A 15459-nucleotide genomic window follows, 5' to 3' on the forward strand; every position below is an offset into this window, starting at 1 on the left:
ACTAGTGATTACCAGTACACGCGTACACCAGTACACTAGTACACCGTCACGCACCCGTCCAGTTGGAGAGGGTGTCGCTGTGCAAGCAAGGAAAAGGCACAGCCTAACACCAAAAAGGCGCGCGGAATTGGCGGTCGAACAGCTGAGTCGTCGGTAGGCGGCACAACACAATCGCAAATAAGCTGCGCCACTGTAGCGCTCTTCACTGTTCCCGCGCTCTACCAGAAGGTGGCTTTTGCACCCGTGTCCAACATGCTCACAGACACCCCTGCGGAGTTATCGAAAACGTTCGAATGGTGGAGACAGGGCTGGCAGCAAATGAGCAATGTGAGGGTTTTTTGAGGGAGAAACGCTCGGAGCCGTTTCCGCGATGCACAGTGAAGCAGGACCTTGTCGGGTGGAGCCGCGTACAGACCGTATACGTCGGCGTCACACACCACCGCCCTGGCGTGTGCAAGCGATACTGCCTCAGCAAGAACCACATCGAGAATAGGAAGACAGCAGGCGGAGATACTCATCTTATTCTCCCCGTTTCGGGAAAGTGTAGCAACAGCTTGTTCGAACGCTATGGAGAAGGAGAAGCGGAGTTGAGCAGAAGATGTACGATTAGGAAGTAGTGCAACCGGTTCTGCTGCGGCAAGCAAAAGATAAATCGGGGAGGAGATGAGAGCTTCAGCAGATGCGCGGTTACAAGCAGAAGAGTTTTACAGTGCGTCGAGGCGGCGCACAGGCCAGAATCTGCGAGAAGAGCTCTCGAGGAAGTGCGACAGGCATATAAAAGAAAGGAAAGACACAGCGCGCTGGGAAACAAACACATAGATGGTGAGGTGGGTAATCTCCCTTCGTGTGAAAGCGGAGGGTCGTGTTGGCGGTGGCTTCGTGTTTATCCTTTGTTTGCTTTCTTGCGAGAACTTAGCATATGACCTCTCAAATTCGGCGTCGTCGTGGAGGTGTGATAAGTTAGCCTACATCATTCAGGCTTGGTGTGTCATTGCCTCAAGAAAGAAAATTGTGAAAGGGAGGTGGTGTCCTCTACTTCTTCGCAAACTTCTGTGCATGTTCCGCTAACATCTTCTTCACCTGCAGATTGCTAAAGAGGTTATAGAAGCTGACCATGTCCTGTGTTCGAAGAGCCGGAGTGCACAGCGGGGCAAGGATGTGGCGACGTGACAAATCCTTAATCATCCAATACGGTGCGGGGGAGGGGAGCTCCAGCAGCTTCTCCATGAACTGCAGACAAGGCACAACAGTCTCGTCGTGGTGCTCTACGACCTCGTCGACAAGTCCGACTTTCAAGGCCTCGCCAGCGGACAGCAGTAAGCCCATACAGAGCAGTTCCTCGGCTTTGCGAAATCCGACGACGTGCTCCATAGACGCAGCCACGTAAGACGGCACAACAAAACCGTGCTTAGCGGCGGCGATACCAATAGTCAAGTGGGTGGGCTTTGTAGGATGTCTCCTTGCCATGACGCGGTAGTCGCAAGCGAGGGCGACGATGCAGCCGGCTGCCGCAGCGTGCCCGTTAATGGCGCCCACCAGTGGTACCGGTAGCGCGTGCAAGGTGGTGAAGAGCTTCTGGAACTGGCTCCAGTACTGCGCAAATCGATCCTGCGAGAGGTTTGTATTGAGTTCGTTGAGGTCAAGTCCGGCGCTAAAGACACCGGGGTTCTTGGATGTGAGGATAATACCGCTGCACTTTGACTTGTCTGGGTCGCACAGGTCACTAAGCTTGTTCAGGAACGCTGAAATGAACTCGGGCGTCAGAACGTTGGCGCGCCCGTTGTTCATCTCGAGAAGCACCACGTTGTCGAGAGGCGACTCACGCACAATGACCAGATCGGCGGTGTCGGACACGCTTGCAACCGTTGAGCACGCACGCTGCCACGGCGACGGCGCGCAGCAGGAAGCACGAAAACACCTCATGCTCGTTTAGTGAAACACGGCAGCGGCACACCGCAGGCAAGTGCTGCGAACAACGGGGAGGCAAAGCGCACAGAATCCATAGTGAGTGGGGAGGAGACGAGAAGGGAAGACATCAGATGTGGTGCAGGCGAAGGTGTAGGGAAAGACAACGTTGACATTGGCACGAGAGTTCAGGATGCAGACAAAGGTGACCACGTGCAACTCATAGGTTTGCGACAGTCTTGATTCAGCAGTGTGTTGCGTTGCTTTTCCTTTGCGTGAGGGGTGGCAACTTGAGGCTGCCTTAGTTCTAAAGCCGTGCACGGCCATGAAACTGTGAGAACAAACGATGCCGCACACGCAGGTGCGCTGTCCACCGCGCATACGGGAGTAGAAGCGGTGCCAGAGCGGCGTCATGCTGCCGGCGCGTACGGTGTGACGCGCACGCAACCGGACAAGAGGGAGTCGAGAAGAGCTGCCGCCCCGTGGGTGCACCCACAGCAGATGCCGAAATTGCCCAAAGTCGCCGCTGAAGCGCACGGTACTACGGATGTAGCAGCTACGGACTCCTCGGCGCCACAGTACGAATAGGCTCGGCCGAGATCCACGCGATGCAGTTCCGTCGTGGGAGGAGCAGCATGCCTTGCGCACCGTGACGTTGAGGGTATCAAGCACTGAAGAGGCAGCGCGCTTGTGCTCCTGTGCTCCTTCGCCAGCACCTCACCGTGGACAGCGATGCGCACGCAGCTCGGTGTCGTCAGCGTTGTTGAGCTGCCGGATACTAAGGCGACGCACGCCCATAGACCGGGTGTGAACCCTGGCAGTACTTCCGTGTGACGGACGTCGGACACAGGGGTGTTGTGAACGCAAGACTACACACTACGCACCTTGATTGCAGCAAAGGCGCGATACAGAGTGCCACGGTGAGATCTCAGCCGCTCCGAGCAGGGGAAGTGTGCTACATACCTCCTTTAGCGCCGTGTGATAACCGTCCACCCCCCCCCTCCTCGTCAGCTCATCAGGCACGCAACAGGCTCGTCGTGCTCCGCTCGCGTGACCAGCTGGTGTACGTGATGGCTGCTCCGAGAAGCGTCGTCAGGGTGGATGGTGGCCGGCGGCTTTCGACCTGTGACGCAGCACCTGGAGTGGGCGACAGGCGATAGCACGCGGTGAACGCAGAGGCTCTTTGGCGGCGGGTGCATGTTGGCCAGCGAGATGTGGGGTACCATATCACCCTTTGAGTTGGTTCTCAAGAGCGCAGAGGGCAGCTGTGAGCGCATAAGTTGCACATCCACGAAGATGCTACCCGGATACACCAAGAAGCCGTCCTTGCGAAAGTACCGCAGCGGTTGTCTAGGCAAGTCAGTGCGCACATGGCGTACCTCATGTACATAACCTGTCTGCACAACGACTCAGACACTAGGTCCTCGTTGGCTCAGCTGTCCGCATGTGAGTAGGTGAAGTGGTGGCATGAAAATCGAGCGACCAATAACGTGCCATGCTGTCGGCTTCTCAGCTCGTCTGGTAAGCGACGTCGACTGCGAGGATACGCTAACACGCGTGAGATAGGTAAAGAAGCAAGGAAAGGGTTGGAGTGACAAGGCGGCGAAGAAGCGAGGCCAAGTACCGGTTTATCATCGCCACACAGCGCATAGCATCTAGTTTTACGAGTTCACTCTTGATGGAGCCGAGGTGTGGAGATGGGTGGTCTGCAAAGATGGGCGATGCCGTCATAAATAAACGAAAAAAGAGTTACGACACGCTGGAGTAGCCCAGAGGATACGCCCTGCCGTCCCCCCCCCTTTTTTCTGCCTCCGCGACGCTCTGACACCTGACACACTTCATTGCACCTTGACCGATAAGACCGCATATTCCCTCAACACATTTGTCGCCTTCCGCTCCTTCTACTTGCGCCGCTGCAAGACACTCGTCGTTTACAACCCTCCACTGATTTATCTATGCGAGAGAAGCAAGGCGGATAGGAAAATAAATATAAAGCAACAGCGATAGACCCTGTCACGCTCATGAACACAATTAACGCAGAAATGCTAGAGGCATGACACCGCCTCTCCCAGCAGTCTCAACTCTGCCTACCCAAACGGCTCCTGCCTCGCCACCAATAGGCACACTTATCGGGCTACGTGATTGCGTTACTTATCAGCGCCCGTACACAGTGCACAGAGACACATCGTATGAGTAACGAGAACAGCTTGATCAATGCCAAGCCAGTGCTGTGAGTCGCCTATGCACACACACGCGCATGCAATAGCGGCCACTGCGTCGGAACGCGCCTAGAATCGGCGCGCTGGTGGAACAGCGCCCCCGCCTGCGCGCCCAGCCATGTTGAGCGGCATCTTGGAGGGTCGGGTAGTGGGGGCTGCCGGTGGCGCAGGTGCCGCCGCACCGGCACGCTGCCGTTTACGTGGGTGGTAGTCGTCGTCATCGCTCATGTCCCTCTGACGGTCCTTAGCGGCTGCTCGACGCTCCAGCTCGTCCCAGCTGGCGGCGCTCGCCTCGTCGCTCTCGTCGCTGCCAGACGACGGGTCACTCTCCTCGTCCTCGAGCCAGGAGCTGTCGTCGGAATCAGAGGAGTCATCTTCGTCCTCGTAGTACGTCGAGTCCGAGTCGGAATCGTCGTCCTCCTCCTCGTCCTCCTCGTCGTTCGTCTCATTGTTGAGCACCGACCAGCCGTCCCCGCGCAGCCACGGGTCCCAGTCGGGGTCCTCGCGGATCTCCTTCATCGTGGTACGCCAGTTGGGGTTCACAGCAGTTTCCATATAGTAGAGCCGTGCACTCAGGCACCAGTCCTTAATGTGGTCGAGCGAGTCGCGCGGGATCGAGTTGATGGTGATGACCGGCTTGTTGTAGTCCTTCAGGATGAGCGACATGTCAAACGTCGCGCTGCCTGGGAGGATGCGCTCAAAGGAGACCACCTCGACCTCGTCGACGCTCTGTGTGAAGGCTGGGGTGTCGCTGATAGCCCAGAGGACCTCGCGATTGCCTTTGAACATGGTCATGGAGCGAGCGTGAACGCCGTCGAACGAGAACTGGTTCGTGGGCAGCTGCGTCTTGATCTTGCTTCGCTCCTCCACGGCGTGGGCAAAGGTGATGAACTGCTTGTTTGTCTGCCGGATGCGCATCTCATCGCGCTCCTCTGCCTGTACCTCCTCTTCGAACGATCTCCGAGCCGAACTCGCGAGCTCGCTGCTCTCCATCACCTCTGCCACAAACTGAACCTCTAGCACGTTCTTGCGGTTGATCTCGATCGGCTTCTTCAGCGTAACGTGGTAAATCACGTAGATGCTCTTCACCGCAGGTTGAAAGATGACGTGCTTGATGTTTTCGAAGAGCATGTCAATCGGGATACCCCCGAGGAATGAGAATCGCAGCCCGTTCGCATGCAGCTCGAGATTGCCCACGCAGCCTTTGTTCTGGCGGTTCGCGTTCGTGATCGGCGGGCGAATCTTCACTGTCGGGAGACGCAGCGGATTGGGCGTCACCGTCAGCCTCCCGTTGGAAGCGGAGGTGAGGGCACGTTTTCGGGCAGCGTCCTCGTTCTTGATGCGTTGCTGAATGCCTTGAATGGCGATTGCAGAGTCCGTGAACATGTCCCTCGAGCTCGAGTACCCCAGCTCCTTCACGAAGACCTTGGTGGGGTTCAGCTTGTAGCCCACGTTGGCCTCCTGCATTGCATGGAATGTGACGGTCATCGTGTACTTGCCGCCCTCAGCCTTGACATCCACTCTGTTCACTGTCGACACGTGAAAGGGCACGGCGCGGCCGCACACCGGCAGCCACACCACCTTCTTGTCCGTCTGCACAAAGATGCCTTTCTTGCTCTCCGGCGGCGGCACCCGGTCCTCCGGGTTGTAAGGAGTCAGCTCGTCAAACGACAGGCGGCCAATGTCGCATGCGCGGTACTCCTTCGTCGAGGTTTGCGTCCCTTTTTTGCCACCTGCCGCTAGGAACTCGGCGTGCAGCTCGCTGAGGAGCTGCCGCAGCTCCTGCTCGCGCTGCGCCTCGCGCGAGATTATCATGGTGTCAGACTGGCCCTGACGAGTGATCTTGCTTAAGTCACGATGCACCTGCTGCGCGGCCTCCGCCGCGGCGGCCGTTTCATCGAGGTCTTCGTAGAGAACCTCCGCCAGCTTGCGTGCCACTTTTGTCTTGAGCTCCGCCACACCGCCGCGTATGATTACCGTGTCGGTGAGCTCCACGTCAAAGGTGCCCTCACCGCCTGCGCTGGGCACAGACTCGAGCACGACCCGTATCACAAAGCTCATCCCGTCGGCGATGATCGCGGTGCCCTTCTCCGAGATGTTTCCGCGAGCCTCGAGGACGAGAAGACCCGTAGAGAAACCAAAGTTTTTCGATAGGAGCGCGGCCAGGTCAGAGTTCTGGTCCCTCGCGTACTGCATGACGCCGGCGTACACGTCGCTCAGTCGTGCGCCAGGGACAAGAAGCTCCATGAGCTTAGCGCTCACATCGTAGGCGAACTGATACGCTTCTTTCGCGTTTGACGGTGCTGCCGACGCCACCAGTAGCGTGCGACCGAAGAAGGCGGTGTAGCCTGTGTTCTTGACGCCAAATCGGACCACAACTACATCCCCGTGAATCGGAACATTGCACGCCGCCTTGAGGGTGTCCTCGTCCACGTTAAGCTGGGAGTTGTACGTGCCCTTGTGAAAGAGACACGGCGGCAGTCCGGTGACGAGAGAAAAATCGTCCACTGCGAGCGACTCGAGCGCCTGAATTGTGTTGGGCCGCTCCAGCTTGGCGTACAGCATCTGGCGCACGTCGTAGAGGGTTTTGGGGTCCCTCTTCGCCATCTCGTTTGCGATGCAGTCGCGGGCGTAACGGCGAAAGACAGCGCAGCACAGCCCCGCAGCCTTCTCCACGCAACCAAGAGCGGCATCATCCTTCACGAAAAGGAGCTCACCCAGCGCAGGGGCAGCCGATAGAAGCGACTCACTGGGCACGGCTCCGCGCACGAGCTCAGTGAAGGCTGACGCAAATGTGCCTTCCTGAATCGCAAACTCGTTCACGGGGGCACCAACTGTCTTTCCGGCGAGCAGGGCAGCGACCCGCGCCTGCGCCGCCTCGACCCCTTCGACCACCTCGACGGTGTGGCCCTCGAGCTTAGTCGGCGGCGCCGCAACGCGTACGCCTGCTCCGTGAAGAATGAGCGTCACATCCTCCGTGATGAGTGCGGCGGTGTTGCATACCGGCTCCCTCGCCTCCAGGAGGTACTGAAGGATCGCCTGCCCACGCTGGTTATCGGGCGTGTTGACGCTACGCTCGCCAAAGACACAGGCCCACGCGGAGCACTGCTTCGCCGCTGCGTCTCCACGGGCAGCAGCAGCCTGCCACTGCGCCAAAACGGCGCTAAGCCGGGACGCAGAAATAGTATGGTTCGCGGAAGGCTGCATTGCGCACCGGCTCGGTCAAACCCACAAAATACCGAGAAGCAGAACCACTTGCTTTTATGTTTTGTATTATTACCGTTGTGCCGCTCTTTGTCTCTATGTGTATCCGCGGGCACGTGCGCGAACGGATTTCTGTTGCTTGAGCGTTTGTGCGCGTGTCTGTGTCAGGGTGGGCCTGCGCAAGAGCGTGGAAAGATGGAATGCCTCGAACGAATGCGACCTTCTCTGTAGATCCCACCTCTGCTGTCCGTCGTACCAATGGCGGGTCACTCAAGGCCCGATCCGAAAGCAATCGTTTTGTGTGTGTGTGTGTGTGTGTGTGGGAGTGTGTGCCTTTGCCGCTTGGTGGGGGAAAATCTGCGGCGCAGTGGTAAGGAATCAGCGTGCAAGACATGGGGAGAGAAGAAGGGCGAGTGGGAGTGATAAGCCAACGCACTGCTCTGGCATGTGGCCGCGAGTGTATGCCACAACACAGACACACAGAAGTGAAAGAGATCCTCGGGAGCAAGCGGAGGAGGAGGAGGAGGGGGCCAACATGCAACTGCAACCTGTTCTGCAAACTTACAGGCGCATACGCAGGACAGAAGGAGACAGAGCGAGCAGTGTAGAGGATGAGGGACCAACAAGCACACAAGAACGAATGGCGGTACAACTCAAGAGCTTCAAGAACAAAAAAGACAGCCGGTAAGAAGTCAGGGAGGGATTTATTTTAGGTGGGTGTGAGTAAACGTCAGGAGACGGCGTTGGTGCTGTAATGGCTCTCACATCATCGTGGTGCGAACCGGTTGATGGCGTGGGCTCTGCGTGTGTGGGTGTGGGTGGGTGTTTGCTGAAAAATAACACTCGCCGCAGGCGAGCTCCGATACTTACGACTCGACTTACTCTCTTGGCGAGCTATGAGTACAATCATCTGTGCAACTGGGGCTGGTCTACCGCCGGCGCGGTCATTGGCGACGCGACTCACTTCGTCACTCGCTACCGTCCTACTGTGTCTGGGCCTTCGCCTTTCTTTTTCGCTGATGGGATGGCAGCAAGGAAGCCAGTGGAAAACGCAAGCATGACGCTGTGGCCGACAAGCCCCCTGAGCGGCTCAGAGGGACTGCGTGTTGAATACACACACACGCACCAGCACGCGAACACGTGCGCGGGCAGAGATGCGACAAGCCACAGAGACAAAGCGAGCAACGGTGTCCACTCGTGCACCGTCGTCGTCAGCGCCTCCGTGCGCGCAAGACACCTTCTCTGCCTCATCATGCGGCTGACCAAACCCACACAAACTCGCTGGTGCTCGCAAACGATGCTTCAATAGGGCCGTAATAATCACGCGTCTCACGTCTTGACGCGCTTATATTTCAGAATCTTTGCGCGCCGAGCCTCCTGTTGCTTCTCGTGAGCGCGCGTTCGGACGCCCATGAGTTTGTACTTGCGTGCCTTCTGCAGGTTCTTGCGGTACTTCTTTCTGGCTTCAGTGTACTTTTTCAGGTCGTACACCTTCTTCTTGGGCGCTGCGGTCGCCGGCTTGGCACTCTTGGCATCCTCGACATCCGCCTGGGTCACGAGCTGCGCTGCGGCAAACTCGTCGCGGAAGTACATGTACAGCGGAGGAGAGGTAAGCTGGCCTTCGTCGGTGGCCAGTTTGCTGAGGTCCTCCTCCTCGCTAGGGATAAAGGTGGGGAAAGGTGGGGTGCCGCGGTGCTCATTCCACAGCGTGTATCCTTTCGTGTTGATGGTGTCCCTAAACTTTACGTAAGTCCCGACATCGGCGTCAATGAGGGTGGGCAGGTAGATGAGCGAGTTCTTGTAGTCGATGCGCCACACCGGAACACCATCGTAGGTTTCCGCAGAGGCGCCCGTCTGCCCTGCCATGCGATGACCGGGGTAGATGCGCTTCTGTCCCTCTGCACCCATGCAGCCGGGGCGTCGCTGCCACTTGGAGTCACCGAGCCAGACATAGCCACCGTCAAAGCCGTGGCGAAACATGACGCCTTGATAGCCGTAGTCGGTGTTCTGAAAGGTGATGGTCACCTCCTGACCAGGTTTGAAGTGGCGCACATCAAGCTTGGTCCCGACCGGCGCGTACGCATCCGGCGTGACAGGAAAGCCGGCAGACACATGCTTCACGGGTACGCCGGCCGCCTTGTAAAAGGCCGCCACATGCGGTTTGTGAAACTCCACCGGCACGTTCATCGCTCCAACATAAACCTTGTCCGTCCCCACATCGCCGTTACGGGTAGAGTGCTTGACAATCTGGTTGTCGGGAAACCAGAATGCGGTGCAGTCAAACTGGTTGCCCAGGTCATCGTAGTCTTTGCAGGTGAAGGCCTTGACACCGATCATCCCAAAGCGAACGCTGTAAAACATGTTGAACTCTCCAAACGGTGGCGGGTTGTCCCAGGCATACGTGTCTTGGTAGAGCTCGGGGAATTTTGCACGTAAGCGAACAAACGCGTCGTACTTGTCCTCGCGGATCGCGTCGTACGTTGTCTGCAGCTGCTCCACCTGCCATTCGCGGGGGTTGTCGGGGATTTTCGGGTATAAGCTCATCTTGTCGCCATGGTCGAACAAGTAAGGGTAGTAGCAGTGGTACATGTCGCGGTCTTTTTCCTCCATGAGCGAAGGATAGCAACGATACCAGTCTGTCCGAACACGCCGATCGCCAGGGCCCCCGCCGCTGCGCCATCGCCGCGCCACGCAAAAGGCAGCGCCGAGCGCACACACACGGAAACGATGCATTTTGCTGCAATACGCACACGCGCGAGCCTACCAACACGAAGAGAGATGCAATGACGCAAAACAGTGAGCCGGAGACAGCAAAAGTAGACCCGCGGTGACCGAAGGCGCTGTGCCTCAAGTGCCGCTCAATCGTCCCCTCCACAACGCGACAACAAGTGTACGTCGGCCTGCGTTGATGAACTACTGAGGTTACAAATGCTGTGAACGCGCGTACGCGCAATGGCAAGGTTGATTCGAAGAACGTCTCAGCCTGTCCGGGGGGAGGGGGGCAGGGGGCGGCCCAGGTACAGAGTACGCGCAGACTGTCTCACGCGATGCCGCCGCCTAACGGCAAGCGGGGAGCGAGCCAAGAGAAAAAGGGCGTACAACAGCAAAGGAGAAGCGAGGAAACGAGAAACGTGAAGAGAAGCGCAGACAACAAGACATGCGAGATATGCGGCCGCTCCAAGTGCGGCGGAAAAATGATGATGCAAAAAGCGAAACCGCAGCAGACCGTACACAGCACACCCTGTAGGGTGTTGCAGCGCGTCGATGAGTTCGCGTTGACGACTCAGTTGAACAAGTTGGACTGTTAGAGAATGCAGTTTCGCTGCACACACACACACACACGCACAGACGCCTGCCTAGTAGCAAAAGCACGAGGGAAGAAACCGCACCGAAGAGCGGCTGCGCCTCAACCGCAACCCGACGCTCTCTCCTCGCCGCCTACCATCTTCTTCTCTGTATCACGGGGCATAGACTCCATTCAATGCGCTTGTGTGTGTACGGGTGTGAATGCCCACCGTCTGCGCCGCTACAGGCAGTGGTGCACACAGCGGCATGCGAGACGTGGAAGTTGCAAAAATGTGCCACTCAACCGTGCTTCAGCACTGGCGTGTTTCTTGTGAAGATACCAAAGAAGCACACGGTAGCCCACCAGCGAGCACAACCAAGACACTGCACGGCTCTATAAAGACACACGCATGCGCCGGTAAAGAGAGAGAGAGAGAGAGAGCCGCACACATAAACATAAAGTCAGCGTTGTGGCAGAGCGGCGGCGTCACTCTATGGACTTTCGCAAGGGGTCGTACCTCTGTGTCAAATCCATCACGCGACGCTCGATTTTCTCCCGAAAAGCGTGCTGCGGCTCCATGAGTGTGAACAGATAGCGAAGTGTTGCGTGGTCACGGTAGAAACGCGTATTCAGCACCGCCGACTCCGGAATGTCTGCGCGAAGCTGCTGCACCTCGAACGGTGCGTGTTTAAACCAGCGATGAGGAAACGACCGCCAGGTGGCGCGTTCCAGGGGCCGGCGATACCGATGAACGCCGTCTGTTCGCAAGTCGCGGTGACCCTTTCCGGCGCTCTTGACGAGGCGATCCAGCACAGGCTGGGTGAGTAGCAACAACAGCTTGTCACACCATTGCAGGTAAAGCCGGTGGGCCTCCTGGAAGTCCTTGCGAGTGCGGTAATTGTTGCGGCGGCGCAGACTGCGGTCGCCGTGGCCGTGAAGAAGGCGACGGTACTGCTCAGGCTTCGGCTCACGAAAGGCTCGCTGAACGCGACGCTCAAACAGTGCCTTGTTGGCCTCCGGGTCCGCGCAGCGAAGGTGAGCAATCAAGGCATAGCACAGGTCATGCAGTTCCTGCGACGCAGCCTCCAGCTCGTCAAACTCGTCCTCATCCAGGGTAGCTTTTTCCTCCGCTGTTCCGAGAACCTCTGTCGACAGAGTGAAGGCATCGTCGCTGTGGCGGTAGTCGTCGGAGCCTTGGTGCACCTCCACGTCGGACGGCAGCGATGCTGAAGAGGCGCAGCGGAAAGGACAGCAACGCCGCAGCGGCACAACACCTAGACCTCGACGGAGAGCCTGTCCGGCCGTGCGAGCCGCCACCCGTGTCCCAAATCCCTGTATAGCAGCTAGCATGAGCTCCTTTTCCTGTCAAACCAGACGCTGTCTCTCGTTCAACAGCTCTTATCAGTGCAACTGTGATGGCCGCAGAACAGCCCCCTGACGACAGAGAATGGGTTGCATACGTGAATGCGTAGAGAGGAAGACGAAAAAGATATCATGAGGGCGACAACACGCATGATGGCGCCGTACTGAAGAAGTGCACAAGACTGAAGGGCTGTTAGACGCACCAAGCCGCACGCGTGCCTGCAGAACAGCTTGAGAACAAGCACCGCAAACAGTATCCGTGACCGGGAAGGAGAGGTGAAGGTTGAAGGCAGCTGCGTAGCGTCTGTCGTCTCCCAGAGAGAGAAAATGTATTGTTTTCGTCAACGTGTCCGTACTCTGCCACGGAGCATCAGGCCAAACGCCGCGCGACCCATCGGCCTGTCACAGGGCCCATCGCGCGGCGCAACGCAGCCGCACACACGCCCCACAGCGATGCGCCCACCCAGTCACCGGAGAGCACGGGCCCTGCGCCCCAAAGAAAAACTCTACCCACACCCACTATACCGGTCGCCACCTGGTGCATCTCCCCCTCACGTTGGCACTCAGGCGTCACGCGCCAGCACGCAGTGCGAGGCGCCGGGCGACATATACGTTCGAGTCACGTCGACGCCTTGCCTATCGTGTGGATGGCATGAACCTGTGTTCCCTGTCGCGGGTCGCACCGACGCAGCGCCATCCACGGCACGGCCGCCGACATCAGCAGCGGCGCATCGGGCTTCCCCACGTCGCTGGCGCTCGGCCCTGTGACCGCCAGAGCTGGTCCGGCATGTATGGCAAGGATCGGGGCTGCTTGGCTTTCTCCCACAGCAAGTGGGGCTACTGGACCCTGGACGCTGGGCTGAGGCGACGCCCCTCTGTCTTCAGAGTTGCCAGTGAGAACGAAGGGAATAAGGAAGATGTGAGAGAGGAGGGAGAGAGATCGTGGGGATAGCGCCGCAGGCAAGCGTTCGAAACGCCAGCAAGGCTTGTAAGGGAAAGAAACGGGGCCAAAGCACCGTTGCGTGCCGCTGCTACGGGGAGCAGGGCCGGCTGGCGGGGAGGGGAACAAATAGCCCTGCGGCGCACAATGGCCCCAACGCAGAAAATAAAAGGTGTCGTTACTCTGCTGTGCCACCCGAAGCATGGGCAGCAGCGCATGGTCCAGTGATCAGGGAGCGGAAACGAGGATTTACTTCGGGCCCTTCTTACCTTTACAGGAGGGCAAGAGCGTCTGTAGAGAGTGCGCACGCATCCGCAGATCAAGAGCGGCGCAGAATTGTGTGAAGGTTCATACACAAATCATCCAAAAGAAAAGCAGCGTCAGGTTCGTTCGACACCGTGTGCACCACGCAAATCAGCGCGGTGTCTCGACCATGTAGCCGGGTCGCTAGACCCTCCGCGCATCTGGCCGGAATGCGCACTGTTAAGGGGCTATTCGATGCCGCAGACGTTTGAGAATTGTCGAGGCACGAGGTGCACTGCAGCGCGCAAGCAGCGGTGGACAGTGACGCGTGAGCACGCGCCACTGTGCCGCCATAAAGGGAGCGCAGTGACAAGGATGGGAAGAGAAAGAGAAGCCCCATTAGCGTCCGTTGGTGCTTCTCAGGGTCGATCACCTCCCGAGGCACGTGGGTGGTCGCGAGGTGAATGAGCGTCAGGCGCGCCGACGGGGCCTGAGCAGAGGAGAAGAGGTGAGTGAGGATCGAGTACTGGCTGGATATGTTGGCGTCGGTCGTCTCAAACAGGCAGCGCCGCACCAGAGCGATGCGCAGCATACAATGCACCCGCTTCACTGTGGCTGCATGGCGATACGCAGCGGTGCTGCGCGCGTGGCGGCTGTCAGCCTTGCTGTGGGACAGCAGGATCCTCGAGTGGGTGAGGAGCGTGCACCAGCAGCCCTTGGCGTCCACGCCGGTGCCGGGTAGCCACGGGAGAGGAAGCTGATCTGACTCCTTAGCCGGCTCCAAGCGCAGCACCGCCTCGTCCTCCGGATCGCCCACTTTCTGGTCCAGAACACGGCTGAAGTGCCACGCGGCCACATCACCGCGAGCAGCTCCACTGTTTGTGGCATCTCTATCGATAGGCACGTCGCCGGTAGCCGCGCAGGAGGAACGCACGGAGCGATATTCTGCACTTTGGGCGCCGGAGCGGAAAGCAGAAAGGGCATCGAGCAGTAGTGCCTCTTCCGAGACAAGAGTGTCACAGAGCGGATGCAGGTGATGCTCCGCGTGCCACCGCAACGCCGCTTCTCGCTCCGCTCCTGGGATGGCAATCGAACTCAGCAACGTTAATGTGAGTGCCTGTGTGGCTGCATCACCTTGGACGACCTCTATGCCGGCCTTTGCGTGGTCATCCGTGCATCCCACCAGCAGCGCTCCCCAAGCGAGGAGCTGGTGGCAGCCGGAGTCACTCGTCAAGGCACATATCTGGCCTGCGGAGGCCGCGATCGCCTCGGCCATGTCTCGCGGCATGCCGTCGTAGTACGTCGCGAACGTCAAGACAAGAAGTTGCATTACTGCAACGGCGGTGCCGGTGGGGAGCTCCCGATCGCGCCGCTCAATGTCGCGCATCAGCGCTCGCACAAAAAGCAGCGTGGGCCTGCCCGAGGTTGAGGCGTGCAGCAGGACATTATCTTCTAAATGGTATGCGGTCGATGCCGCCGCATGAAGAGAGCGGACAGCTGCCTGCAAACTTTGCTCCTCGTCGGGAGAAACCGTGTCCTTCCGAGAAAAGACGGCTAGGTGCCGATGGCGCATCGGCAGCTGCCTGCGCACCAGGAAGTTCATCTTCTCACGGCAATGCAGCCACAACGTGCGCGGTGCCTTTTGCCACAGGTCTGCAACGTAGGCCTCCACGTGATGCCCCCACTGCAGGTCGAGCGCATGGTGGCGAAACCACCCGATGCACAGGGACCCGTCGGGAAGCACAAGGAGGTCGAAGAGGGGGCGCCACGTCGAGGCACACGGGTCCTCCGGGAGCGTCGGCGCTACCGAGGACGACGAGGTAGGGTGCGGAATCGAGTCGCACTCCTCCACCTGGGTATCATCCGCTTGGTGGGCAACGTACTCCAAACAGCGAGCGGCATAATCCTTTTCAAAAGCCGAGAGCTCAGAGTAGTTCGCAGCAATTGTAGGCAGAGCTGAGGGGGGGTGGGGGGCGGCAGCCACCGGTGGGAGAGAGCCTGGCGGGCCGGTGCCGATTCGCAAAACAAACGGTGTAGCGATGGTGTGGCGTACGTGGGACAGCAGGCGCTGCCACGGCTCAGGTCGTCGCATTCGAAAGCCGTGTATGAAAACGTCTCCAAACGAACGCACAACTCCGCCCCTAGAAAGCGCTGTAGTTTTCTGGACTGAGGAGGTCCGCAAGATGAAAGATGCCGTAGGGTGAAAGGACAACGTTGCATCGTCACAGAGGGAGAGTTGGTGTCGTCAAGGGAGCCCGGCAGAGCAGCACATATGATGCACGATGAGCGAGCGAGAGGGG

General features: G+C 58.6%; 5 protein-coding genes across 5 annotated transcripts; all 5 read right to left on the reverse strand.

Annotated features, from left to right (window-relative positions):
* Window positions 1-1032: 1032 nt before the first annotated feature.
* LMJF_29_0010 (3,2-trans-enoyl-CoA isomerase, mitochondrial precursor-like protein) lies at window positions 1033-1923 on the reverse strand (the record flags this gene model as incomplete). Its single annotated transcript, XM_003722027.1, has 1 exon — window positions 1033-1923. The coding sequence occupies one exon, from the start codon at window positions 1921-1923 to the stop codon at window positions 1033-1035; it is 891 nt and encodes a 296-aa protein (XP_003722075.1).
* A 2270-nt stretch (window positions 1924-4193) lies between these two features.
* On the reverse strand, window positions 4194-7331 carry LMJF_29_0020 (transcription factor-like protein; the record flags this gene model as incomplete). The annotated part of the gene is made up of 1 exon (XM_003722028.1): window positions 4194-7331. One exon carries the CDS (start codon window positions 7329-7331, stop codon window positions 4194-4196), a length of 3138 nt encoding a protein of 1045 aa, XP_003722076.1.
* A 1326-nt stretch (window positions 7332-8657) lies between these two features.
* Window positions 8658-10061, reverse strand: LMJF_29_0030 (ribosomal protein L3-like protein; the record flags this gene model as incomplete). Its single annotated transcript, XM_003722029.1, has 1 exon — window positions 8658-10061. The coding sequence occupies one exon, from the start codon at window positions 10059-10061 to the stop codon at window positions 8658-8660; it is 1404 nt and encodes a 467-aa protein (XP_003722077.1).
* Window positions 10062-11100: 1039 nt separating this feature from the next.
* Window positions 11101-11964, reverse strand: LMJF_29_0040 (conserved hypothetical protein; the record flags this gene model as incomplete). The annotated part of the gene is made up of 1 exon (XM_003722030.1): window positions 11101-11964. One exon carries the CDS (start codon window positions 11962-11964, stop codon window positions 11101-11103), a length of 864 nt encoding a protein of 287 aa, XP_003722078.1.
* A 1271-nt stretch (window positions 11965-13235) lies between these two features.
* Window positions 13236-15251, reverse strand: LMJF_29_0050 (conserved hypothetical protein; the record flags this gene model as incomplete). The annotated part of the gene is made up of 1 exon (XM_003722031.1): window positions 13236-15251. The coding sequence occupies one exon, from the start codon at window positions 15249-15251 to the stop codon at window positions 13236-13238; it is 2016 nt and encodes a 671-aa protein (XP_003722079.1).
* Between the last annotated feature and the right edge of the window lie 208 nt (window positions 15252-15459).

The sequence above is a fragment of the Leishmania major genome, chromosome 29, assembly GCF_000002725.2.
Source record: "Leishmania major strain Friedlin complete genome, chromosome 29".
Classification (NCBI taxonomy): Eukaryota; Euglenozoa; class Kinetoplastea; order Trypanosomatida; family Trypanosomatidae; genus Leishmania; species Leishmania major.